General features: G+C 38.9%; 2 protein-coding genes across 3 annotated transcripts in view; one reads left to right on the forward strand and one right to left on the reverse strand.

Annotated features, from left to right (window-relative positions):
- baiap2l1b (BAR/IMD domain containing adaptor protein 2 like 1b) overlaps positions 1–19,246 on the forward strand; it is a 37,834-nt gene extending 18,588 nt beyond the window's left edge. The window contains exons 4-14 of one of the 2 annotated variants that reach the window (XM_060892857.1): positions 924–985; positions 3,197–3,268; positions 3,496–3,630; positions 7,143–7,295; positions 7,925–8,080; positions 8,317–8,425; positions 8,577–8,793; positions 13,577–13,636; positions 14,196–14,361; positions 17,026–17,066; positions 18,234–19,246. In XM_060892857.1, the coding sequence (XP_060748840.1) occupies positions 924–985; positions 3,197–3,268; positions 3,496–3,630; positions 7,143–7,295; positions 7,925–8,080; positions 8,317–8,425; positions 8,577–8,793; positions 13,577–13,636; positions 14,196–14,361; positions 17,026–17,066; positions 18,234–18,306 (1,244 nt within the window). In that variant the 3' untranslated portion in view covers positions 18,307–19,246. The remainder of the gene's footprint in view (positions 1–923; positions 986–3,196; positions 3,269–3,495; positions 3,631–7,142; positions 7,296–7,924; positions 8,081–8,316; positions 8,426–8,576; positions 8,794–13,576; positions 13,637–14,195; positions 14,362–17,025; positions 17,067–18,233) is intronic. The other variant, XM_060892858.1, reaches the window with a different exon arrangement.
- Positions 19,247–21,043: 1,797 nt separating this feature from the next.
- On the reverse strand, positions 21,044–27,792 carry bri3 (brain protein I3). The gene is made up of 3 exons (XM_060892859.1): positions 27,188–27,792; positions 25,569–25,683; positions 21,044–21,814 (listed from the first exon to the last, which is right to left on the reverse strand). The coding sequence occupies exons 1-3, from the start codon at positions 27,354–27,356 to the stop codon at positions 21,682–21,684; spliced, it is 417 nt and encodes a 138-aa protein (XP_060748842.1). The 5' UTR covers positions 27,357–27,792; the 3' UTR covers positions 21,044–21,681.
- Positions 27,793–27,905: the final 113 nt, after the last annotated feature.

Below are 27,905 nucleotides of genomic sequence, written 5' to 3' on the forward strand. Positions count from 1 at the left end.
GAAGTGGAATAAATTCTGTTTCTTCTGCTTGACCTACAAGCAAAAGCGGATGTCAGGTTCAGTTCAGAACTTGTACAAAATGTCAGCACTTTACTGTGTTAAGGGTTTTTCTGAAGCCACCACATAGACCGGCTTATATTTAAATATCATCCTGCACTTGAATTTGATATCACACCCCCACCCCCACCGCTCAGTATTTGTTCTAGTAAGATGGGTAGAAACTTGTAGTCTTGAAGAATCCTCTGGCCAGATGATGGCACAAACCCAGCAGTGCAGCGTGACACAGAACGAGGCAGAGAGAAGGACGGCTTATCCGTGTTGTTTCCATGGAAAACTTTTTTTTTTTTTTTTTCCCTTCCCCTCCGTCGCTTCTGAACGGGCACAGAGCCTTTGGAACCAGATAAGATTTTTCTGTCCAGATTTCTGAGCAAACTGGCTCGTGTTAGTGCCAGAATGAACTTTTGTGTTTCTAGTCAACCTTCAAATGCATCTGTTATGCATGCTGATAGGCAGGTCACAAATAGCTCTTGACTAAGAGTGCTGTGGGTGGATCCTTTCTGCCTCTCAAAGAAAAAAAAAACGAAAAGAAAACGTGTTCTAATCATTTTTTTTGTACTCTAGGCTTGTGGCTTGTGTGACTGCAGTTTAATCTCTCTTTGACTGCAGTGTGAAGGAGCACGCTGGGTCGAATATGAGCCCAGGATCCATGCTGCTTGAACAGTGTTTTAATTACACTAGCCTACTCTAAGAGACTACTGGAAAACAAGACCATATGGGATTCATTGTCACGAGAGGGTTGCGGTTGATTAAGTGGATGATTGTGTTGAATATTGCAGATACATGTACCTGGAGGTGGTTCAGCTTTAAGTGTGTGTTTAAGAGAGAGAGAGAAATTGACTGATTACTGTGATTTATCTCCACAGGGGTGGTGTTGACTGAGATCTCTGAAGCCCACAGGAAGGTCCTACTTGAGATGGAAGAAAATGTGAGTCTTTTCTAAGAAATACTACATACACTGGACCAAACCTCTGAGTTTCTTTTTTCTCGCTGTTCTACTTAATTTTTTGTTTTCTCAGAAAGTCACTTGTTCCAGTGACACCTTTTTTAATTAAGGATGGGGACCTTTCACACTTCCCTACAGATACAGGATGCTCTTGTTTGCTTATCATTGTGGGTTTGTTCTGTGTAGTGAACACACTCTCTCTCTTTCTCTCACTCACACACACACACACACACACACACACACACACACACACACACACACACACACACCACTAATATTGTTAGTCTCTTAAATTTCCTCAATTATTCGTTCCCTAATATTCAGTTCAGGTTCCCATCAACTCAACATTCAGATTCTAGTCGAGATAAACGTAGAAGTAGCTCTAAACAAAAGCCGGTTGTGGAATAAGCGTATATATGCTCGGATAGTACGGTTTAGCAAACAGGTTCGAACATGCCTTGTGCTGCACCTGTGACCAGCTCTGACGTAGAAACACACCACGTTAATGCAACCCGGATGCTTTCTGCTGCCTCATCTGTCCCAAGTGTGGCAGGTTAATTAATATTCCCACATACGCACAAACAAAAGACTTGGGGGTTTAAACTCCACAGGTTTGTGCTGAATAAATAATGATCAGGTAAGGCTTAAATGTTTTGTGTGTGTTTTTTTTGTTTTGTTTTTTTAATTTAATCACTGTTCACAGGTTTTAAAAAAAAACAGCTTTTCAGATCCAAACACGGTTTTGGGGTAATAAAAATAAATAGTGTTTCATTGCATATTAGTTACCGTGAGACTTTATTACCGAGCTTTGCTTCTTTGTCGACAAGGCATTTGATTTGAACGTCCTCATTTGAGCTGTCTAATAGCATAAAACAGTTGATATGCACAGACTTTGTGGGATGAAAAGGGATACAGAGGGTCAAGCTCTCAAAGAGTGGGGACAGGAAGTCTTTCCGATGGCTTCGGAAGACCTAAAATAGGCAATATTCATCTTTCAGAGTTCGAGAAAGCTATAAAAAGGACATCAGATGTTAAGAGATGTTATATTCGAGTAAACGGATGAAACTTGAATATTACAGATTTAAAGAGTAGAATATGACCAAACTGCCAACTGGTGTAGTTCACATTCTTGCCACATTCATAATTAATATCATAAAATATTCATTATTCTGACACCACCATGACACGGGTAATGTCAGTGAGATCACATTTTCCCCGTTGTCTTTGACATGAACATCGTCATAACCTGAAGTTCTTGACGTGTCTTTACTTCAGACTTTACGTAGCTGTTGATACTTGATTATCTGATTGGAAAATTTCACAGCAAGAGTTCAGATGTTCCTGATCAAGCGAACAGTGACATCATGAGACTCTGTACGATGGCACTACCCTGCCTCCCTCTAAGGACACTGAACTGACACAATGTGTTCAGCCTCATGATAAGGCCACGTGCCATGGATCAGGGTTTATTATCAACTATAAGCTTCGTGAAGTATTTTACCTCGCTCCAATATTCATTTATTACACAAGCTCCACAATCTTTTTAAATAGTGTAATAGAGATTGTTTTTATGATGTAATATCTAAAGGCTTGGCTGAGATAAGGTCACTTATCAGATGGTTCTCTATCTCCAGGATTCTGTTTTGTTTTGTTTTCTTCCACGTAACCAGATGCTAAAAATAAGCATCTAATAAAACTGGAAAGAACAGAAGGGAATCTGCAGTTGAACCAAAAACAACAGTGAACTGTCAGACTGTAAAAGATTGGCAGTGTGAATTATTTATTTATTTATTTATTTATTTTTATATATAAAAACAATCCAGCTTTCTGAATGAACAGATCGGTAAGTAAATGTAGTGGGAAAACGTATCGTAGCTAAATGGCTTTGTGTGGAGGAGTCTGAAGAGTTGGCCGAAGAAAAGGATAGAGAGAACCTGTTGAATTTCACAAGGGAAAAAGGCATTGAAGGCATGGTTACGTGTGTGTAGTGTGTCTGGGTGGTAACGGTGTCTGTGGGCTTCCCTGGTCTCTGTCTGTGACTCCTCTTTATTTTATTCTGACTCAGCCGAGGCCTGTAGCTTTGCGTAAATACCTCTTTTCATTTTCCTGTCAGTTTGTATTTAATCCCACCACCACCCACACAATGCTTAAGGAAACGCTTAATACTTGATCCATCTCTGTTTCTCTCCACAGTTCAGACGCTTCCATCGAGAGATTATTGCAGAGCTGGACAAGAAGACAGACATGGACGTGAAATACATGACAGTGAGTGTGATATTAAACTCTACAGGGAGCCTGGAAATTGAGTTTCAGTCGGAAATCGAAATCAATCCCAATTCACAAGACCTTGTCTCTGAATCATGCTTAATCTTAGTCCACAACACGAACCGAGGTTACTTTTACCTAGAGACTGTAGTACAAGTCTGTGCCTGCCAAGCACTTCACACTCAGAGCGAGTGGAGGCAGTGATCGAGTCTTCTGTCCATCCGTAGGCCACGTTTAAGAAGTATCAGATGGAGCACAAGATGAAGCAGGACTATCTGGAGAGGTCTCAGGCTGACCTAAAAAAGCTAAGGAGGAAGAGCCAAGGAAAGAATGCGCTGAAGTATGAGAGCAAAGAGAATGAGGTGAGAGAGCTCAAACACTCCTGCCATTTTCAACTCGCCGTCTCTAAAATAGATGCAACTTTATTTCATGACTTGTTATGTTTATGCGCTCGAAGGATACATCCTAGATCACACCCATACCTACACACACACACACACACACACACACACACACACACACACATCTCAGACAATGCAGCTGTTAGCAACGAATTCAATTACCAAATAGTACCAAATGCGAAATGGCCCAAAAAAAATACAACATTGTTTTGAAGGTCAACAAAATGCCATGATAACTGATGAAGAGGGATTTTACTACAAAGAGAATTTTACTACTACTGTATATTCTATACTGTATTTTGATTGTCTCTAATAAAAAAAAACACATCTGCTTGCCTTGCAAAGTTTGTAATAAGACAGATGCCTCATTTTCAGCCCAGATATAAAGGCTGCGTTCACATTACCAGAACAAAGTGACACAAATCCGATTTTCTGCCTTTATGTGACACAGATAGGGTTTTTTTTTCCTGTTTTAAAAAATCACACCAGGAACCCTTTCCTATATAGTCCTAGATTAGACGCATCAGATTATGGTGCCCAACATACATCCTCATGTACGTAACTGTCTCTGCCATGACATGGTGTTGGTAGCATTAAAGAACAAGAAGGGAGGGCAGCAAGAGTGGTAAGCGGTGACTATTCAGCAGAAGAATAGGGAAATTGGAGATTTATTTGATATTTATGGAATCGTGCAAAACAGGAAGCAAGCTGAGTAGAGTTTGAAACAGTTGTCCAACACATCATGCGTGTGTATGCGAGCTGCATTACAGGAAAGGTGCTTTCACATTAAAGACAGACGTCAATCACTTGCATTTACGTCTGCGATTTAAAGAGACAGATCCATTTTAAGCAAAAAATCTGAATCGTACATAAAAGCTTGTGGTGTGAACGAAGCACAATGGTTCTGCAATTCGTTTGGCATCTGACATGCATTTGTTAGTATTCAGTACCAACAGAGACTAGCAGTACACCATCTATCGTTTATATAGCTCTAGTTTTTACTTCTCTAGGTCTTTTGTGAGATCTGTTTAGGTTGTCCTGTATTTTTCTCTTTCAGTTTGAAGTTGTAAGACACAATGATTTGATACAGCAACAGAGATTAAACGCTTGTGTGTTTAATATCTTTTTTAATCGATTGCTATTTCAGATTTTAAAAAAGTGCCATTAATTTGCGATGCTAAATATAAACAACGTGTCTCTCACGGTGTCTGACATTACTGCTGATTCTCATCGCCGGGTGAAATGTACGTGTCCATAGCAACCAGCTTCAGCTTTCACCAGTTTATCTCAGAGGGTCTTGGGTGATAAACGTGAAGCTTTTTATGTAAGCCTTTCCCACCTGTTCTTTGTATAAGCAATCTGTGTCTCGTACGTCTCAGGAGTGCAAGAGCTTCGAATGTGTCGTTTAAATTATTTTTTTTCTTTTTATAAAGTACAGCAGAACAGGCTGGTGTGTGGAAATTTTGTGGCTCGGTCTGTGATGTTTAGGAGAATACAGAGAAGATATTAGCACAGCTGGCATGGCTGTTCTGTCGTTGATGGTGTGTCTGTGTGCGTATGTGCTTGTGTAGCTGTGGGTTTTCGCCCACTTGGCTCACATGCTCTGGCACCTCCCCGAGAAATATACGGTTTGTTTGGCATTGCTGTGTTTGCACAGGGATGAGACATGGCTAGCTAAACGTTCTGGTATTCAAAGGATGAAGCGTATATATATCGCCCAGGACCATCGCCCAGGTCCTTTCTGTACCGCTGAATCGAAATTTTTATTGTTTTTTTTGTTTTTGTTTTTTGCCCAACACTACCAGTGCAAGACAAAAACAATATAATGAATTCTCTTTTTTTTTTTTTTTTTTTAGAGAACACGAAATGTCAGTAAAACAGGAAACGCCGTGAGCTTCTAGCACACAAACTGTGAGGCGATTTTTGTGTTCAGTTCAGTTTAACAAAGCCTGAGCAGGAACCTTTTAAATAACATAAAAAGTTCTACACAAGGCAAAGACTGGGTATGTGTCAGAGGGATTTTAATTTACCCAAGTCTGGAACTGTTTCACATGTCCTGTGGAGACTTGAAATATAGTTGAGTCATATCACATGACCATGTCTCATCAGTCTACAAATCGGACAAAAGGAAACGAGACGGATGACAGGAGAAGGAACAGAGAGCTTGAATCATTAAAATAATAATTCTGGGTAGTGGTGGGTGATGTGGGTTGGTCATGAGAATAATTTTACCATGACCAATAAGGCTCATATAAGTCGGAAAGATAACAGTGTTGACTGTAATCTTTTAGTCAGTGATATGTACACACTCTGTCATTCTCTGGGTTTTATAAATCAGGGTGGGTCTGTGTGAATAATACACTTTTATACAATGCTTTTCATTGACCATCCAGAACCAAGTGTCATCATTAACTATTTGTTTTGTTATTTGACATTTGTATGGTTTGGTCTTTATCAGCAATCATTTGAAGACTTTGGCAGGAAGGACTTAGTGTTGGGTCTGTGGTGAACTCAGAGTTTGTGCTGACCCTAATGAGCTCTCAGTTGCATTATTATAAACCGTTATAAGCCTAGTGGTTAAGGTGTTGGACCACTGATTGACGAAAGGTCATGAGTTTGAATCCCAGGTCCACCAAGCTGCCACTGCTGGGCCCCTGAGCAACTCCCAATTGCACAGTTGTATAACTTGAAATAAAATTGTACGTCACCCTGGATAAGGGTGTCTGCTAAATGCCGTAAATGAGGATGAGGTTCCATTCTGAGTTCCTCTCAAGGTTTCCCTTCTGGTTCCCCTCAAGGTTTCTTCCTCATATCATCTCAGGGTAGTCTCATCCCCTTGCCCCCATCACCTCCGCTTGCTCATTAGGCATAGATGTTAGAGCTATAGAGTATTTTAAATTACTATTTAGAATTTTTTTTATTTATTTATTTATTTATTTTTTATTCTTTTTCTATGTTTCTGTAAAGCTGCTTTGAGACGATGTGAATTGTTAACAGATCTATGCAAATAAATTGAATTGAAATGAAAATAAAAATTGTTCAAATTCTTGTTGCCATCCCGTATCGTGTACACAATATTGTGCAGCCTCTAAACGCTTAACGTAAGCACGTTATCCAAGCTTAAACCTTGAATTTAAATCTTATCAGTCCTCTTTATTAGTAAATCTTTTTGAATGTGAAGTTGCACTACGGACAATACAGCTTGAAAAATCCCCCGTCCTTGTCTCATTCCACAGCCGCCCGTCCTGACATAAGATATAACGGCGATTTAAGATTAAGTATCCCTTTGCAGTAAAAAAGCTGGGAGTAGAGATGACACACTGATTGGTCTCTTTGTGGTTGACAATGAATAGGCCTCGTGTGGGCCAAATTTATTCATTTATCTTCTTCACAATGGCTCGTTTTCAGTGAAAGCCGAGAAAGCACACTAGACTTGCTAGACAGCCGATAAGCATTATCTTTCTCCTCAACAGTGTTTGGAGACCCTCACGCACCGGCAGATGGACATGCAGAAGTTTATTGCAGACGGCTGTAGGGAGGCTTTGCTCGAGGAGAAGAGGAGGTTCTGCTTCCTGGTGGACAAACATTGTACTTTCTCCTACCAGCTAGCAGCTTTTCATGAAAAGGTTCATTTATATCATGCACATCACGTCAAGGTTCTCTTTATTCTATAAAGCCATATCTAAGGATATTTTATCATTTTGCATCCTGGATATTTTTTTAGAATGAAAAAGGAAAATGTTACAGGTTTAAAAAAAAAAAAAAGTGTCAATCCAAGGTTAAAACATGGGTGTGTCCAGTAACGAGACACTCGTGTAACATAAGGCAAGATGTGAAATGGTGTTTTCAGTCTCTAGAATAGAAGAATGCAAATGAAATTGTACCAGATATTTAAAACAATTGAATGAAATATTCTAACTGAGAGGATCACTGAGAAAGGCTAAAGTTTGAATATTAGCATTTAGCTCTAATCAGCTAATTAGCATCCCTTCCTGAGTAGAGGTGGATGTGTTGGGATGAGAAGGGAAGACACTGAAACGTACACGAGGGGTTCTCTACATGTACACCGTATGTTACGTTCAGAACACAAAGAAAATTCCAGACTGTGTTTTTCCAAGACAAGCACATTTTCATGGGACAAATAGTTTCAGTCATTATGGTTATTGAAGATAGGAGGAAAAAAATGTTGAATTGTTTACTCCATAGGTTGCCAAAAGTTTTCAATTAACTGGAATACTGTATTCTCACTTTACAGGCAAAGGATATACTAACAGACCAGATACCTAACTGGCAAGACAAATGTACTGATATTACCAATGTTCCAGACAGTGTGATGTCAATGATAGAAGGTCTGCGCACCCCGGTGTCCGTAACCCCTCAGGCCTCTCCAGCCGTAAAGCGCCACAGCAGGGTAGGTGCCTCTCGGTCTAAAACCAAGAAATGACATGTTCAAGAGATATTTAGTTGTAATCTCTGTATTTCCTAAGGTAGACACATATTACGTGTCAATCCATCAGTATAATGACCAGATTGCTAATATGAAATATTAGTCAAAGTCGTTTTCGAATATGTATAAATGCCATAGCATCTTGCTGATTCAAAGTTCTGACCATGCTTCTGAACAACACGCGTGTAATCATTTCACAGAACAATTCTGATGCAATGATTCCACCTCCTGCACCACCACTAAAGGCTCAAACAAGTCCACTAGCGAGCATGTTCAACCAAGACACAGCAAAACAAGAAACTGTGATTGGTAAGGTGGAGTCGAACAAATACTGCACTCATGCTATTCTAATTAATATATAGCAATATACTGTATAGCTTTAAAGTTTCATACTGTATAAAAAACTTACATACCAAAGGGATCAGGATCACCACAGCATATCTCGTCTCCTTTTAACCAGCAGATAATAGTAATGACGGGAGTCAAATGGTCAGATCCATTTCTATGGCTACCGGGCTGAACAATATGAGCCAGAGGCCACGTGTCAGGACTATCTTCCCCCACAAATCTGGCAGTAACAACACCCTGCTGAGCTTCGATGAGGGTGACTTCATTATCCTGCTTATCCCCGATGAGAGAGACGGCTGGCTTTATGGAGAATTGGAGAAGACCAAACAGTAAGGCACTTTGCTGAAGTTCAATTGTGTCTAGTTTTAGTGTATGACAAAGGCTTAAGTAGTTCTGCAGTTCTGGTTGTATGAACCTCTGATAACCATAAAATGCAACTTGTAACACCTGGGTATCTCGTGCCCATGTAATCGTGGGTTTTCAGCCCAAATGACATCGATTCAAGACTCATTGTTTACAATAAATTCTGCCATGATACAACAATCATTTCCTAGAACATTCTTGTCAAGCTGGCACAGGTTCAGAATTACAGGGAAAACCCCAGTTATGTACTTTGCTCAATTTCTGCTCCGTTCTTACATGCCAGGGGCTATCATTAACATTTGGTTAATATACTAACAATGCCCTGAGGAATTGACCTCACCTTGCGACTGCCTTTGAAGGTGATCAGAGGTGATAACCATGCTTACAACTGAGAGGGACTGAATTTGGAAAAAAAAAAGTGCATGTTAATGCCCAGGAAGCACACTAAATAAGGCTCATTAGGATGAAACGGTTTATGTAGAGTGGCACGTCATGGTAGGGAGTGAGAAACAGAGTAAGCACCACTCAACATACGGTCAGTTGAAAACTATTGCAAGCACACAAATCCAGTGAGGATGACTGAGTAGTCTTCTACAAACACTGCTTATAATTTAGAAGAAAGCACCTTAAACCAAGGGGAAAGGAATGAGAGGAAGCGATCCCCGGCTTTGGAGGACAAGACAAGTGCAGCATTGACTGTGGTTACAAGTGGCTTAGCCAAAAGCTACATAATATTGTATTAATGTAGTCAGATATGATCACAGCCTAGAAGGAAAATGAATTACTGCTGTATGACTGGAATTTATTGCAAATACTGGGTCACTGGGAAACTTTGCTGAAAGATTTACTCACACAAAAGGAGGTGTAACAGCAGATTACGAGATAGACAACTGGTATTGGCACTCCTACAATTATTAACTGTGATGCCATTCCTAGATAGAATAATAGCACCTAGTTTCTTCCTAACAAGTTGTAAATGCTTGTAGACAGATTTAGGACCGCTCCTTTGTGCAAATCACTTTACACTGTCACACTTTATATCCATAGTTTTGCGCATGTGGATATCCCTCTGTAATTCAGATCTCAAATCCACCGACTGAGAGAGCCATTAGAAAACACTCATTTTGTGCGTCTGCAGTTATTTTACTTTAATTCATTAGTTATTTTATTTTATTTTTATTTTATTTTGTTTTGTTTTGTTTTGTGGACACCTGTTCATCATACCTACCCGTGCTTGTTGCACATATTATTCCAGATTTAGCCACCCTTTGCAGTCATCATTATACAATAGTGGCATGTGGCTATGGGAAATTATTCATTCAGACACGAGCAGTAGTGAGGACGAGGACGACTGGGCAGTCATGATAAATGATATGTGACTTACAGGTGTTCTTAGTTGTGCTAGCTTTATTGTCCATTTAGGTTACGTTAGACAGAAAGGTTCGGAAATGAATAGCTCTGAATGGCTTGGTTTGACTTCTGTGTTTCACCTTTGAAGATAGAAGAAGTTTTGGTTGTGAAAATAGATAAACCGGCATAAAGATCAGAGCTCGGAGAAATACAAGCCGATTCGAAGCTGACAAAATAGGGAAAATTGATCAGAAGCAGAACCAGGACCTAAAAAAGACAACACTGTCCTGAAAAAGACAACACTGGTGTATTACAATCAGAGGGGGAGTAGGTAGGCCAGCAGCAGTCGATTGCAGGAACATTGTCAGAGCTGTGAAGACAAAAACAAAATCTCAGACAGTGACCTCACCAGCAGCCTCCACAGGGCAGGGGTGAAGGTCTCACAATCCACTGGTCGAAACCACTGCCCTAAACTGACTGGTTGAAGAGTAGAATAAATGTCTTATAATAAATGCCTTTCCAAAAAAATAAATTGTAGGAAGTCTACCTTCAATTGTGCATATTTACAAGGGTCAAAAATGTTATATTCATATTTATAATGCATACTTAGTACCATGACAGATAACTCGAGCATGGTTGCATTGCACCTGCTAAGGGCAGGCTCTCGCTCAGCCTTCATAATCACTAATGCTATTGTTGGAGCCTCAGTGGAGAATATCTCTACACACAGCTACCAGTGATTTTCTGCAAATCAACGGTGGCAGACAGAACGTTGATTGCGTGCATGTAAGCTCACTAGCTTTTATACACACGACAGGGCCACCAGCTACTGAAACGTTTTGTTGTGAGGTGAAGAGAGCCAATCAGAGCACAGCTGCAGAAGAATAACAGCTATGTGGGAGAAAATTGCTGGTTTCCACCACTACTCCAAATATTTACGAAGCCTTCTCTTCAGCAGCCTTAGAGCGAATGTTCCCAGATGGTGGAAGCCTGCATTTCAATGAGATGCATTTAATCAGTTTCTATACTTTCGGAATACTAGTTTAGTTATCAGCAGCTTTAACGTCGCATTAGCTTTGCAGAAACTAATGTTTTCTTGGACCTAGTGCTTGTGTTTAAAATCAATTTCAGCCTCGAATACTGTTCTCATTAATAAAACATTATTCTTCTAATGTCCGATACACTCACAGGGTGAAAATGAGAAACTTGTTGGCATAGAGGGCTCAATCACATGTCCCTGCTTTTTACAGTTGACTTACACAGAGGTTTGTGGTGCCTGTTCTTGTCAAATCAAACAGGTATATAGCTATATTTACTCAGGACAAGAAATATGCCTTTGAATAAATGAAAGATGAACTCAAGTTTGTATATACAGACAAGATTCCAGCAGGGTTTACAGCTGTAGGTTACGTAAGCCAGAGGATGGATTGACACCCAATAGATGTATCATGATGAGTGAACCTCCCTACGGTTGTCTGTCCAGTGTACTGGAGGCACTTGCATTCTGTGCTTATCAGAGCATCTTATCTTTAGTCTTAAGAAAAACATTTTAGAGAAGGAGAAGGTACTCATGTTCTCCCCGTGCCTCGGGGGTTTCCTCCAGGTACTCCGGTTTCCTCCCCCGGTCCAAAGACATGCATGGTAGGTTGATTGGCATCTCTGGAAAATTGTCCGTAGTGTGTGATTGCGTGAGTGAATGAGAGTGTGTGTGTGTGTGTGCCCTGCGATGGGTTGACACTCCGTCCATGGTGTATCCTGCCTTGATGCCCGATGACGCCTGAGATACCCCGTTACCCGAGGTAGTTCGGATAAGCGGTAGAAAATGAGTGAGTGAGTGAGTGAGAAGGTACTCATGTCGATGTGTGTAATTTGTTAGTCATTCAGGTCATCGAATTGTCTGGTAGAAGTGAGTCAGGCTGAAGTCGTGACTGGACTCATCTGAGAAGCTTTCAGCGCTTCGAGTGGGTCATCGGCCCTTTGATGTGATAAAGGTTATTAAGGTTACAATTCGATCGTTTAAGACTGGAGGTGTGAACTGATGTGAAGCTGCCCGAGTAAAGGTGCTGGAGAAAGTAACTTGAGGTTCAGATCTCCTCTGATCACTCGAGCCATGCCTGGGGGTACATTGGAAGAGTCTTGACCAGAAGACATAGCCTTCTTGTGGTGGTTGTAGAATATTTTGTGTGTATGTTCATTTGGGCCTAATTTGTCAATCTTCTAGTTGCATTGTGTGTAAAAATTTGGAGAAAAAAAAACAACAAAAATTCACCAGATTTACAAGTTTGGGAAAATGAAGATTATTGTTGTGCTTGAATGCATATGAATGCATATAAATCTGAACATAAATCATATGAATGTGTACGTACAGCTACGTATGAGCATGACTCCAGAGATCAGGGAAAAGTCTGATTTACTGAAGTGGAAATTATATTACTACTATGCCAAAAAAGTTTAATGCTATATAATAATATTAATAAAAAGCAAATGCTAATCCGCTGTCAACTGAGGAATTTGTTTACATCTTCTGCCAATAATATAAAATGGCAGCTTTTCACAAATATTTCTCCACGGTATACTCGGTCCCTAATCTAATTAACTAATATAAGGAGGTTTTTGATAGAAATTCAAGAGCACTTTTATAAATCTCTCTGGAAAACGGTGTCTTCTTAATGATGCAAAAAAATAAGCAGTTTAAACTGAACAGTATTTACTATGTATAAAAGTCTGTGTGAAGGATATGATTAGCTGTGTGGAAATTTATGGTCTTTTATAGGATTCTTTCCATTTCTTCCATGTATCGTTTGGCTATGATGAGGAAACATTGGTGAAACCTGGATCTGTCTGTTTCTGATTGTCGAAAAAACAACAATATTATATTATTGTTGATATAGTATCTATATATAAACAATAATATAATATTGTTTATATATAGATACTATATCAACAATAATATAATATTGTTGTTGATATAGTATCTATATATTAAACAATAATATAATACGTAATAAGCCGTAATCCATTGGTCACTATACAGATCCTGCACTTTAGGGTCTTATGTCGTTTCATCTCTTCTTTCTTTCTCCATCAGGGTTCTCTGTCTGGTGGGATCTTTATCCACTTGCCCTGGATATGAAATTATTTTCTTTACCCTTTATGCATTTATGTGCTATATCATTCACAGTGTTACTATCCCAAACCCTCTAATCATGCTCTAAACTTATTTTGTCTGCAATTTTATTATGCAAAGTTTCATGTTGTTGTAATCTGTCTTCTCAGTATGAGCTGTCATTTAAAATAATTCAATGTTTTTTTTTGTTTTTTTTAATATGTTTGCATGTTTTCATTTCCTTTTCTGATACATAACTGAACGCCGAATACCTTTCTGCTTGCTTTTCACAGAAGGGGCTGGTTTCCATCCTCCTACTGTCGTCCATATGTAGATCCTGTGGTAAATAACAGGTAATCAAACACCCCCTCATACACACTTGCACCTCTCTGTAATCCTCTTGATTGCTGCCGATACAGATCAGTCCTCCTGTAAAGACGAGGAAACCCAAGCTAGGTTCAGGCTCTATTTTAGGATCATTACGTTTAAAGACCTTTAGCTCCTCATTGTTAGAATGTACCACATTGCCACGGCTTCTAAAAACGGTCGCGTAAAAAACACATTAGGAGGAAATACATTACCACGTAACCTAGTTTAAAGACCTGAGGACCTCAGTCTGAAAACAATACACTGTGTGTCTATTGTGTTCCTCCCCTTAACTGACCAGTCATTTGGGAAAAGCTTAGGTTGCAGTTGTGTTGATCCTGTATGTTTAATAAAATGCATTATTGGCAGAGTGAAGGAACAGCTTTGGACTTCAAGTGAAATAAAGCTCAGCACTTAAAGTGATGGAAGATATTTCAGTGTGAAGATGATTTTTTTTTTTCTGTTCCTTATAAACACTGCATTATTAAACATGCATAATGTGTTGTATGAATGTGATATGTTCTAACATGTGTTCTGCTGTTGAAGTGTTGTTGGGAATCCTCCGGCACGCAGTAAGAGTGTGGCCAACCTCATGCAGCAGGACCCCGAGGATGATATGCTGCTGCCTCCTCCTGACTACAGCGACACTTCCTTCAGGAGGAACTCAACCAAGTCCCTGATTCAGACACATGTGCCTTCTTCTGAATACTCAGTATGTAGCTCTCTTACTCATCCTTTCATATGTAGAATGAGCATTTTGAATTGACTGAAAATCTGAATACACCCTCACTGACCATTTTATTAGGAATAGGTCAACACTTGCTTATCCTAGCAACCATGTGGCAGCAGAACAATCCATCAAAACATGCAGTTCAGGACAAGAGTTCAGTTAATGTTCACATCAGACGTCTAAATGAGGAAATAAATATGCCGGATGGGATGGTTTGAGTAATGGAATAACTGCTGGTCTCCTAGCATTTTCACCCACACCAGTTCTTAGAGTTTACACAGAATGGTAAGTCCTGAATCCATCCAGGCAGCGTTAGGATGGAAATTCCTTTTTGGCAAGCTGTAGCTCAGTGGTTAAGACATTGGACTACTGGTAAGTATCTGCCAAGCTGCTGCTGCTGGGCTCTAAGCAAGGCCTTTAATCCTTAACTGATTCATTCTATAAATGATATGAATGTAAGTCCAAATGCCGTAAATGATAAGGGAGTTCAGAGGAGAATACCCAGATTGGTTCAAGCTGACAGTACAGCTGTGTTACCTAAAATAACCACTATTATTACTACAACCGTGGTGAGCAGAAAAGCATCTAAGAAACACAACACACCAAACTTTGAGGCAGATGGGGTACGACAGCAAAACACAGCATAGCACGTGACGTTTCACTCCTGTCAGCCAGGAACGGGAATCTGAGGATACAGTGGGGACAGGATTATTTAGAATAAACACTTACATACCAAAGAAGCTAAATCACATAGCTGTCTAAACCATTAGGTCAACATGTTTTTAGATGAGTGTGTTATTTTCAGGACACTTTAAGCGTGCCTTGGCACAGGGATACAGAACGCATTAGTGTGGCATAGATATCATTACATCCCATGTGCCTGAGTAGATCATAGGATCAGCTACACCTTAAAGAGAACAATGCTAAATCCTTAAAGCTAGACCAGAGGAGTGGCGTTAACAAGAAAGACTAAAAAAAAGTGCTTCTGTGTTTACATACATTAAGGTGAACTGTTCCAATTGCTTTAAAGTGTATTATGCAAAAGTGCTTTTCTAGAATTACGTGGGAATTAGCCTGCAAATATCACTCAGAAATGATTAAGGAAGCTTGGCTCTCTGGGAAGTCTAACTAGGAATTCAATATTTTTGCATTTATGCAAAGCATTAGTAAAAATGTGGCTGCATGTAAATAATTTTGTTTGTGCTGACAAAAGCCTGTTATATCACAAAATAAAGTTCATCTTTGTTAGACGTTTAGATCTGTTCTTCCCTTTAGCAAGTTTGCAAGATACGATCTCTTTACCTAAATAAACACTGATGCTTTCAACTACCTTATGTTTTGTGGTCTTACGAACCATTAGAATGTGTCCCTATGTAAAGTATATGATGAAATGGGTGAGGCAGCTAACTAGCAATGGCACAAAGCACCATGTGAGCTTAAACACAGCCCTGATTTTGAGGTGTTTGCCAGTAGGCATCTTGAATGTCGATGCTATGAAAGGGGATACTCCTCTCTAAACCCAGTGAAATATTTATTTGCCTCCCAACCTCGGTGAGCCCCGGAGCCTCCGCACGTCCGGGTCACTGCTCAGCCTTGCCGATGGAATTCCACACTGAGCTCAACCTGAAACCTCCCCCATACTCGACTGAGCCATTCATTCAGCCACTTGGCTATTCACATTGTGTGATGAAGTACTACTGATAAAACATCAGCCATAGAGGTTTAAAGGCTGGTTGGCCAACACCTGCTGAGAATTGACTCACCAGAACTGTGGCATGTTATTACTCAGACAGGGCTTGGTTTTGTACAGTCCTGGAAAACTGACGTAAACACAGAGATGGCACACCACAAGCACTTGTTATTTCAGGAAAAGCAAAGGTGGAAGATGTTTCTGTCCAACCCCTGATGGTGCATCCATGCCACTTTATTCAGTATGTGATGAATAGTATTTAAATCAAAGTGGCGGTGAGGGAAGGAAGGGAGGGATGTGCTATTGTAACATTCCAGACTCTAAAATCTCCTTCTGTCCTCAGTTTAATTCTGTCACTCTCAAAAATGGATGGATTTCTGGGTACTGAAAGAATTAACCACGATACGTTCAGAATATTAAATACTGCTTTTGGTCACACACTTCTTTTTTGTTTTGCTCAGTTATCTCTTCTGAAGACTTCAATCTAGTGCAGACCGTCATCTTGTCTGCCATCTTGTGTTAACATTGTGTCAGTGCACCACTCAGCATTGTTCATGTAAACCTACATTTTGCAGCAGTTGCACTCTCCTAAGACACAAATTTTATTATGACCTTACAATACTGTAATGGCTTTGGGAATTTGGGGTGAACCTGTCAAGCGACAAGGGACGGATTCCAGTCTGCGGTTCAGTTTAGGTGAAAGTTTTACAGACTTAGCCGTCATACCAGTCTGACTAGCTGAACACAGGCCTCTCCCTCGTATCATGATCACAGATAGGGTTTTTTTTTTTTTTTGCGGTTTTCTGTTATCATACCTGACCTATACATTTCAAAATGCACATTTGATCCTGAATACTCAAAACAACACAATGTCTTTCTAGAGAACCGTTTGATGTGTGTTTAAGGATTTTATTGAGTAGCGCATGCTAACATGATGTGTATCCTGTTTCTCATAGGTTTCTCAGCCAAACGGAATTTCAAAACCAGCTTTCCTAGGGTGAGTATGCAATTAATGTGAATCGTCAACGTAAAGAGAAGTTTATATTAACAACAACTTGAACTATATATACATATATACATATATATTAGCTTAAGCTTCTGTCTTTGAACACTTTGACTGAGAAATCTGTATTGTCTATATACAAATGCCGTAAATAAAAAAACGCTCCAGTTAATTGCTCCAGTTAAGAGTATGTGTGTGTGTGGGGTGTGTGTGTGTGTGTGTGTGTATATATATATATATATATATATATATATATATATTTTTTTTTTTTTTTTTTAAATAGACTTTTTGGCCAGTCTATATTGTATGCAATGTAGAACAGCAATCAAGCCTACTCTTGTCATGAGAGCCATGGCCCTAGAAATATAATCCAAAATACTCCCAGAAGGTGCCTGACTCATCACTTTTGTACCAACAAAAGCATTCCAGAAACATTCCATCACTCGTACCTGCTTATCCACCATTGTGCAGTGTTTACATTGCCTAGGAGACACCCTTTGCCAATCATTACACAATCTGATGTGCGCACGGTTTCAGTGGAAAATGTCTGTGTTTATTGCATGGATTGTTGTGGGTTCATTCAAATAGCTCTGACAGACGTTCTGACTGCACTCAATCAATTCGATAGTTTTAATATTATTTTTTATTTTAATAATATTTTTGGTTTATTAAACATAAAACCAAAGCAAAAGATTTAAAAATGGGTCTTTTTAGCTGCATTTTTTTTTTTTGGTTTTATAACTCAGGTGAAAATAGGAAGGCCGGTAAAGGAGCGATTTCTCGATTTTTAAAGCTACTATAACGCAAGTAATAATAGGATTAGTTTCACTTACGTTACACTTGTCTTACAGACGTAACGTTCATCTTAGTGTTAAAAAAAAAATTCTGTTTGTTGTCAAATAATGCAGTGGTTTGTATGGTGAAGCTTTCAGTAAGGAGCTGCTTATGTAGCATTTATGAAAGGAGTCTCCAGTGTCACTGCTTTGTATCAGACAATAAGTTTTCAGGACTTCCTGGTTTCATGACAACCTGTTTTTTTATTTAAGTAATATGTATTCTGCATGTATAACAACATTAAATATAACTATAAACTTATCAAAATAAAAGTAGTGTTGTTTTTAGCACAAAACCACTGTTTAACAGAGTGTGTTCCTTCCTTAGGGGCGGGAACCCTTTTGCTACCGTGAAGCTGAGGCCCACAGTCACCAACGACAGATCCGCTCCTAAGATCTGATCACCACGACTCACTAGCCTTCTAACCATCAGCAGCCTTTTTTCCCCCTCAACACCATTAAACACTGCTGCGTGAATGCAGACTTTTCTACTGCAAAGTACTATATGATCATACATGAGCTTCACGGGCATGTTAGATTTGGACTAGATACCCTGTTGGCCTCATTGCACACAATCAAACTACACATTTATCTCTGTACATTGTAAAAGCCCGTACTCACATACAATTTCCAAAACAAAAACATTCCATCGTTCGTGCTGCCTAACTGGGTTTGTCCTGGACATCCAGTGAGAGCAGCGCTAGCTAAATCTATAGAGTAAAAATGCTTCTAATATATTTTGTCCTGAATTTTTACCAGAGGCGTTGATGACTGCTTTTATAGTTGCAAGAATAACATGCCTTCCCTGTGCTGAGATACACCTAGGTTTATAAGAATTGTTGAGAATTTTATACGGTCATGGGACATGTGATGAATGTATATAGGACCAAGGCACTGAATTTTCAGGTTATATATTGTTGCAGATGTAATTGTTCCGGATTATTTCAACTGTATCAGGTTATTTAAAATTCTGAACATCTTTGTACACTAGGATTAGACATATGTGTTAATTCCGAACGCTTGATAGTGTGTTAAGATCGCAAAGCTGTGCTACGGACCCATTTCCACATACTATTTAATACTACTCCTTTTTCTTTTCCATATAAAAAGGACACCTCTTTAAGTTTATGATTTATGATTTCTGTGTCCATGTCTAGCTCACAAGCATCCACACTTGCCTTTGAGTCATGTTGCTGAAACAGACCATATAATTACACAGACAAATTGTATTTAATTTTGAAGCTGTAAGGAAACCATTCGTTCATTTTATCAACGCAGTTTTACCTTTTCCGATGCCCTGTGAATCACTGCTGTATAAAATAAAATGTTTTATTTCTTTTAGCATTTTGAAATGTTTTATTATCACAGCTGAATATGTGTCCTGTACGTTAGGTTAGGTTAGAGTTCGGTAGGATTTAAGGTTCGGCACGAGGTTACAGTGTTTATGGATTTCCCAATTGTGAATGCACAGGTGGTTGTAGAGGTAGTATTATTGTTTTGCTAGTGAAACAAGGGTAACCATCGAATAATAAGATGGTCATTGAGCTCCTGGCTAGGATCCAAGAAATCAGAATTGGCCTTGCTCTCTTGGTGTTGTGGGTGACTTCACTCTTTCCTCTGTCAGTCAAAGTGACAATAACCAATCTTGTTCAAGCATGTTGTTAAGCATTTTCCTTCAAGTGTTCATTTCTCCTGTAATGTAGCATGTGCAACAGTTGTGATGCTTGCTATTATGTGTCTTGGATGAAGCACATACTGTATGTATCATTTGATAGATGAAAACTACTGGTGTGTAAATTATGGTGTCCCACAAGGTTCTGTTTTAGGTCCCTTGTATCCAGCTCACTAGACGTGTAATCTGCTGTCCAATAATTAGATTTCACTTCTACATGTAATACATTATTCGGCCAGATGTTGGAACAGTAAGTAAAATGGAAGACCTTTAAAATATCCGACAGCTTTGATTAATAGAAACTTACTTCTCTTGGATTCTGCTCAAACACCACTACTGTTTTAGGTAGTTGGCTCTGCCTGCAATAAGACTACCCTATTCTGTTAAACCCAACATTTCAGTACAGGAACTTAGGTAATATCTCCAAAGCTGTATAATTTACCCAGAATAAGACACAGGCTAACTCAGTGCATATTGCTCCAGTATTTTTCCTTAATCTCCTTAAAGTTCCATGTTAAAACATAGACTGTTAAAACATACAAAGACTAGCTCTTGCCAATCTAGCTGAACTCCTGGTGCAGAAGAACCCATCCTGACTACATCACTCAGTTAAAGACTGTTCTACTCTTAATCCAGGTGACACTTTTTTCCGTCTGTTGATTTCCTCTAATCTTTGAATTAATGGTCCAGCATTGTTAATAGATGCATTTCTTAATTTCATGGATTCCATAATCTGTAGTAATCCAAGATTATTGTGTTCTATTATTGTGCTTTAAGTACTGTTTAATCTTTGAAACATTTGAATAACTTATATTTTGACATGAACTGAAAAGTTCTTCATGTACAAATAAAGAATTTTATAAAACTACACAGGAAAAGACATGAATTTCTGCATATCTAGAATTTTTATTTATATTTACAGTATCATTCATATAAAAAGGCTGAATTGATTATACATGCTAGTGGTCTAAAGCAATTTCCCCTGATGTTTAATTACATGGTCAATAATGGCAGCAAGTGCATTTCTTTAATCAATAGGAAACAAAACTAGAACTTAATGGGACAGTCTTACTGTTCTGATTGTCTTTCATTTGTAGGAAAATGTCTCAGAGCTGAGTATGTATCCATTAGTCGTACTGGGTCGTGTGAACAGATTCTCAAGAGTTCTCTACCTGTATTTGCTCATCGATAAGATTTCAAAAAGAATTCAAGTTTAGAACTTGAAATAGAAATAAGTATCAGCTGAGACTATTCAGGAAACAGGAAAACCATTCGGAGCAAGTTTCTAAACTCCTCAGTTACTAGCCGCAAAAGGGAATGCAGGCGCTAGAGGGAATGAAGGCGTTTGGTATAGAAGTAATGATCAGCGTACTAAAAACAGGCCTGCTGTGGAGAATGGAGAGGAAGAGGTTTGGTCTTCTAGAAGCCGGATCATGATTTAGTCCTGATTTATGGTTTTAAAAGACTAGGAGAAGAGCATGTTTTTGTTCTGTGAATGAGGCTGATGAGATGTGGCACTGATTCCCAACCCCACACAAAAGCAAGGCGCCAGGAAGCACAGATCCTCGTCTCGTACAAATACAGGACAGGAAGTCCTCGTCGGGACAAGAATTCTTAGTCGATTAAAAGAAATCATTGAAAAAAAAAAGCGATTATCGTATGTAATCGTGATTGAGACGTGATTAAGAGGTTTCAAGAGGATTCAAATGGTGATCATCTTTTCTTTTGTTCATTTATTCTCTTTAATGTCTCCTTTCTTCTGCGGTTCTAAATCGCAGCTGTTTTGCTGTTTTAAAGGCACCAGTGAGTCGATGACAGGACGTCTGGCTTACACAATTTATAAAAAGGCAGAACGAAACTTAAACTAAAAGGTTGATAATGCATTTCATAATACAAAAGTGAAGCTGCTTTCTCATTGGCTAATACTTGAAAAAGTACCTGAGAAACCGTATGGCAACTTGCTATTATAAATTGGGATATCATAGTATGCATGATTTGCATTTTTAAACATGTAAAACATGGATTTAAAAAAAAAAGGAAAAAAAAAAAAAGAACCCAAGCGATGGCTAAATGGGCCGCAAGACGTGGCTGTGGTTTGGTCTGTCTAGCCGAAAGTGGCTCCGCAGTTGGGACACCTCCTCTGCCGCAGGGCCAAACAGAAGAGAATGCCCAGCGGGAAGAAGAAAATGGCACACATGATCCCCAAACAGGTGAAGTCCTCCTCCAGCACACCCACCCTGCAAGAGAACACAATCCTGTCATTAACTTCTACTTTATTTGTCTTAATGTCTATTCTACAAATCATTTAGTAAAATATTACAGGACAAACTGCTATACAGGAATCCAGGTCAGTGATCCGGTCCTGACTTTCTCTCATTGTATCCTGATATACTGTAATTTTATACAGGAAGCCTTTATTTATGTGTCACACATACCAGCTTGTTAGGAAAATGGAGTCAGCCATGAAATCATACCTCCTGGAGCAGAGACGGTTAAGGGCCTTGCTCAACCCTGCCTTAATTAACATTAACACATTCTATAGTTAGAGTTTATACTTTCTATAGTAGTTATATAGTAGAATCAGTGACATGCTTTCAATAAGGAGACATTTATTTAACATTTAAGGAAGGAGTCTCCATCTTTTAAAAAAAAAAAAAAAAACTATCCTCTCTTTTTTACATTTAAAAGTCCGAGAATTAAAACGTAATTATAATGATGTCAAGTTTTTTTTTTTTAATATTAGTCAAATTGTTGTGCTGTATGAAGAAATAAACACTTAGGCATGCTGTTCTAGAAAAAAATCCAAAAAAAAAAAAACATTTATTTTAGCATGCCTTTGTCATGTATAATCCTAGGCATCATGTATCTTTAGACCCAGACTGGTTAGTTCATACAGTATAGTGCAAAAGTTTGTAGACCCTTAGACCAGAACGAAGACAAGGAAATGGTTCCACAAATGAGCCTTTATAATCAACCAACAAAACAACGTTTGAAAGAGTATCAATGGGGGAAAAAATCCAATTCAAATGCTTTCACCTCCCATTGTTTAACTTTCTACTTACTTGTTTTACTTACTACTAGCTCTAATACACATCCTTTACCTTTAAACCCAACTTCAACTTCTTTCCTTCATGCCTAGTTAATTAGTTGTACATTTATGTGTAACTTAATTGTGTAAATATAATTAGATTTGTCTTTTCTCACCACAGGGGTGCAACTAGCTGGAAATATGTAGATAGTGCAGTCTTGGGGAGAGAAAAAGGAAAGGCTGAACTGGCGGTGAATAAAATATGGATGCTGCCTTTTTATTGTGGAGGATGTCTTTATTATCTATGCATCAATGAAAAGCTGACATTGTTGGACCATTGAACTCACCTTGAATTCCTTCAAGTTTTATGTAATCATGTAAATGTTTCACCTTTATTATGTACAGCAGGACTACATTTAAGTCTATATAATAAAGAGACTATGTTTAACATGTTTTCCCAGAATTGTATGTGCTATTCTTTACACCTTCAGTACACACAGATCACATCTCAAATCATCCACTGATATTGTACGTCTCAGTAGGCAAAAGGTGGAAACGGCTCGATAGCTCCTGTGCTTGTTCCTGTGCACAAAGTTTAGTGTGATGCCTTTAAAATGCCACTCTTTAGACGTTTGAGGCTACTGTTTTGATGCCTTCACCTCTGATGAGTTTCATTTATTTAGAGTAGATTTTAGCCATATGCAGAATATTGACAAAAAATATCAGGTAGTGAGTACAAGTAAGTAACAGTATAGGTGAAGACTTTAATATACAGCACAAATCGGGTCCCATGATGTATAATGACTAAACAAACCAGTGATTAATTTCATAAACCTTTTTTGCATTTGTTCTACAGCGCATTCTCTTATTGAGGACTTCTGCACCACATGTAGTGTATAAAAAACATGTTTATTTTGACTGGATCGATTTAACCTTTTACAGATAGATCTAATGAACTTTAGTCCCTGACTTCTAGCATTTGTTGGAAACCTACCGAGTCAGGTTCATCAGTAAATATGGCTAATGCTCAACATCAAATTTGACAGACGTGGCAATAACCAAACCACAGAACTTTTCCCTTAACCTCATGACAACCATATGAACAGTCATATTACTCATCACTTACTGCTTCAAACAAAACCCTAATCGTTGACAGTGAGCTTTCAGTTCTTTATAGAGTAATATCTCTTGCTTCAAAAAGCTCATTGTGTTGCAATTTTTAAAAAGTTTGCTCAGTCACTGGAACAAGGAATTGTGTAAATCCAGAAGTGAAGAAAATTGGAAGATCAATCTTAAAGATCCTGAAGCTTGTGGCTAGAAATGCATCACACACTGTGGCTTGTGGGTGGAGCCTCTGAGTAGACAGTTTCAGTCATGTGTTATTCCCTCCACCTCTGAGGAAACAGCTCATGGTGAGATCCATAGTGAAATAAACTGCATCCAAACCTATCTTCATGCAAAAAGGAAGCGTTTCATACTCGCTTTTTTCCCCCTCGTATATATGAGATGTCTGAACTTCCCAGAAGTTAACACAGAAGCGATATGACTCAGTCCAAGACAACTTCCTGATTAGCCAGATCTACTAGACCACCCTTTGAGTCAAAGGGCTTGAATATTCTGCACGGAGAAGGCAGAAAAAAATCTCCAATTTGCCTTCACTCTCAGTCCATTAGAAGAAATCAGATAAAACCAAGTCAAACGAGTGCGATCCAACAGGCTAATTAAATGGACTGTTATAATGCCACAAGGATAAAGCCTCATGTTACACTCACTATTTTACCCAACACACATCTAGTGGTGTTAAATTAATTCAAAATCCGATTATATGACCACATCGATATGTGGGATTTAAAAAATAAAAAATAAAAAAAGATAAAAGTTTTAGTCTTTGCTTCAGGGTGAAATACTAATATTGTCTGAAAATGATGATGATTTTGATTACAACAAACTATACCTGCTTTGAGCTGATTTGCTCTGGACCAGATCTGCGAGTGACAGAAATGTTACAAGTTCCTTCACCCATGACTCTGCTGATTTTAATAACAAAAAATAAAAACACAGCATGACCTGCAGCATTACTGGACTTACCCCTCAATCACATGAACACAGAGGAACTAAAAAATCTGTACAAGTGACATAATGTAAAAGGAAAATACATTATTCTCAACATTGCTGTTTTTGATGTTTCATATTCTGTGAAGAAAAATTATTGGTTGCTTATTTTCAGTTTAAAAATATTTATTTCCATTTAGGAAAGTCAGATTTCATTTAAAGGCTAACAGGACAATGAGCCAATGGAAACCGCTATGGTCAAACCCTCAGTCACAATGCAGCTGAAACAGGTTCCTTTATCTCATCATATAAACAAAGACAGAAATGTTGTTAGCAAATGGGAACTAATTTCGTGAGTGCAGAACTAAAGAATCTAAGCAGCCCTGTGCAACACCGCTGTGTAAGATACTCAAGGAAAGTGGAAAGAAACATCCCTGTGATATTTCTCTCTTCTTTTTGGGCTTTTGTATCCTTGAACCTGAAGTAACATTATCATGCAGGAACACATAATGCAAGATGGAGCATGTAGATTAAATTACATGAGCCTGAAGTGAAGGGAGCTCAGCAGAATGTCCCATATTCAAGAAAAGTATTTTATAGTGAGACCCCAAGCTATGAAACGTTGGTTGATAAAAATGATGTTTCATTATAATTTAAAGGCCAAAGTGGGCAGGATGACATATAGGGTCAGGTTTTCTATTACCATATGAAGCAGGCAGATCCAGTAGCTCTAGTACTTGTTGACCAGGTTGAAATACAAGAATACTGAGCGCTCCATTATTACATTTTTTTATCTCCATGCGGGACTAAAATGCACAAATTCACAAGCTCCCTAAAATGTTCTGCTCTCTCTCTCTCTCTCTCTCTCTCTCTCAACAAGGTAAATTTATACATCAAGTTGATTTACTCACCTGCAGGCTGGACATCCTCCTACCACCACCACTGAGGGCTGAATGATGGTATACGTGCTCGTATAGTTTGCCGGATTCCCTGTGGCTGCAGCCTGGGCGGGAGCTGCTGGGTGACCTGTGGAAAAGAATAATAAAGTATAAATCCTAACTATAATTAATCAGATGATCTGGACTTTCAGCGACATTTTTAACAAAGACAATGTGTGTTTATATGTTTATAGGGTTTGAAACTTTGCTGTTATTCTTTGGCAACAACTTCCTGATTCTTACGTTGCCAAGTGACCTTTAAGCTCTGGAGATTATAAAACCACAGAATATGTTGATGCCAAGCTTATAAACAATCAGTGCAAGCCATATTGTTAACTAAATTCCATGTGCTTAATAATAATAATAATAATAATAATAATAATAATAATAATAATAATAGAGGGATTGTTGATATTAGACCAAAATGAAAGTGAAACCTAAAACATTACTCAAAGTGGTAAACTTCCTGTTAGGCTACTGATCTGCTTGGCAAAATGATGGTATTTCCTGAATTTACATTGTGCTTGAAAACATCAAGTCTGTTTAATATTAGCTACTTCGTAAGTGACATTTTAAATTAGTTTTATAACCAGCCTTGGAGGTCAGATTGATTCACATTTAGTAGTCACTTAAATGAACAATCTTTTTTGGAAGGCTAGCAATAACTGAAATGGAAACCAGTTGATAATCAGCCAAACGAGGCCCTATTGCTCTGTACAGGATGAAGAATGTTGCTTATTCCCATCTTACTGCCAAGTTCCACCTTACAGTAGCTACGTTATTATTACAACATGTCAATGAACTACTTGCCTACATGTGTAGCTTTATTCCAGACCTGTTTGCAAGATCACAGTAAAGTCTAAACACCTACGACAAACATAAACGTATTCAAGTGTTTATATTTCTCAGTAGTTTGAGTGAACAATACATAGAAAGTGGAGCCTGTTTTTAAGACATTAACTAGAGATAACTGGAGCACATTTACACGTTTGTTGTAAGTACAGAGTTGTTGAATAGAAGAGGAACAGAGACAGAAGGAAACACGGATGTACACTGTTTCTGGGGTTTATTTCTATTTGGCTGTGTTTCAGAGGCAGGCTTAAAGGTCATCATTTACACATTACTAGGATTATGACAAACAGTTTAGTATAATAGCCCAGTACTTATTTATGATAAAGAGAGGAAAAAACAGAGAGGTGGCATGGACATGATTTACAATCAATTACAAAATGTGTAGGGGTAGGGGTAAGGGTAGGGGTAGGGGCAGGGGTAGTTGTATGGGTAAGGGTAGGGGTAAGGGTAGAGGTAAGGGTAGGGGTAAGGGTAGGGGTGAAGGTAGGGGTAGGGGTAAGGGTAGAGGTAAGAGTAAGGGTAGCTCAGTGGTTAAGGTGTTAGACTACTGATCGGAAGGTCATTGGTTCGAATCTCACGTCCACTAATATTGCCACTGCGGGGCCCCTGAGCAAGACCCTTAACCCTCAATTGCTCAGGTGTATAAACTGAAATAAAAATGTAAGTCACTCTGGATAAGAGTCTGATAAATGTTGTAAATGTAGGGGTAAAGGTAGAGGTAGGGTGTTATTGTGGCTCACCTTGTGCAGAGGGGAACGTGTATGGTGGAGGAGGTGCTGGAAAGGCTGCAGGTGCAGGAGCAGGTTGAGGGATCGCTCCGTACCCCGGCTGCGGCTGCTGGTAATTATAAGCCCCGGGGACGGTGTTGTACGCAGGCGGTCTATCCTGAATAAGAGGTTTATTATCCATATCCGACGGAATGTTGTGTGCTCTTTACACAAAAAAGCAATGTTATATATGTATATATATTTATATATAGTCACGGATATGTTTTATATATTTATATAAATATAGTATCTCAGACTATTCAATTCTTTCACTATTCGTTTGGTCAAGTGTCACACGACACGTAGCGACTAGAACAGCGAGCAAAACAAAAGCAAACACGACGAAGAAAACTGCAACTAATTTTCCTCCTCCTCTTCCTCCTCTTCCTCCATGCGCCAACTTTGTAACCGAGTGATCCACGCTGCTCAAAGCACGCGCACGAGGAAAGGAGTGTAGATAATAGTTATTTACACGCTAAAAGACGCCATAACGAGCCCGGAATAAGCTTTAACGCTTGTGTAATTGTTCAAACGAATTGTCCTGTTATCTGTTCTGTCACAAGACAGCAGTCATGTGATGAAGCGAGTTCGAGACGATTCTTAAAGGGCCACGCAACCTTTTTTTTTTTTTTTTGCTACGCAGAATGGAGGTGTTGCCAGATCCACGAGTTAGGTGAAAAATAGAGTTGTT

This window comes from Tachysurus vachellii, chromosome 18, assembly GCF_030014155.1.
Source record: "Tachysurus vachellii isolate PV-2020 chromosome 18, HZAU_Pvac_v1, whole genome shotgun sequence".
Lineage (NCBI taxonomy): Eukaryota > Metazoa > Chordata > Actinopteri > Siluriformes > Bagridae > Tachysurus > Tachysurus vachellii.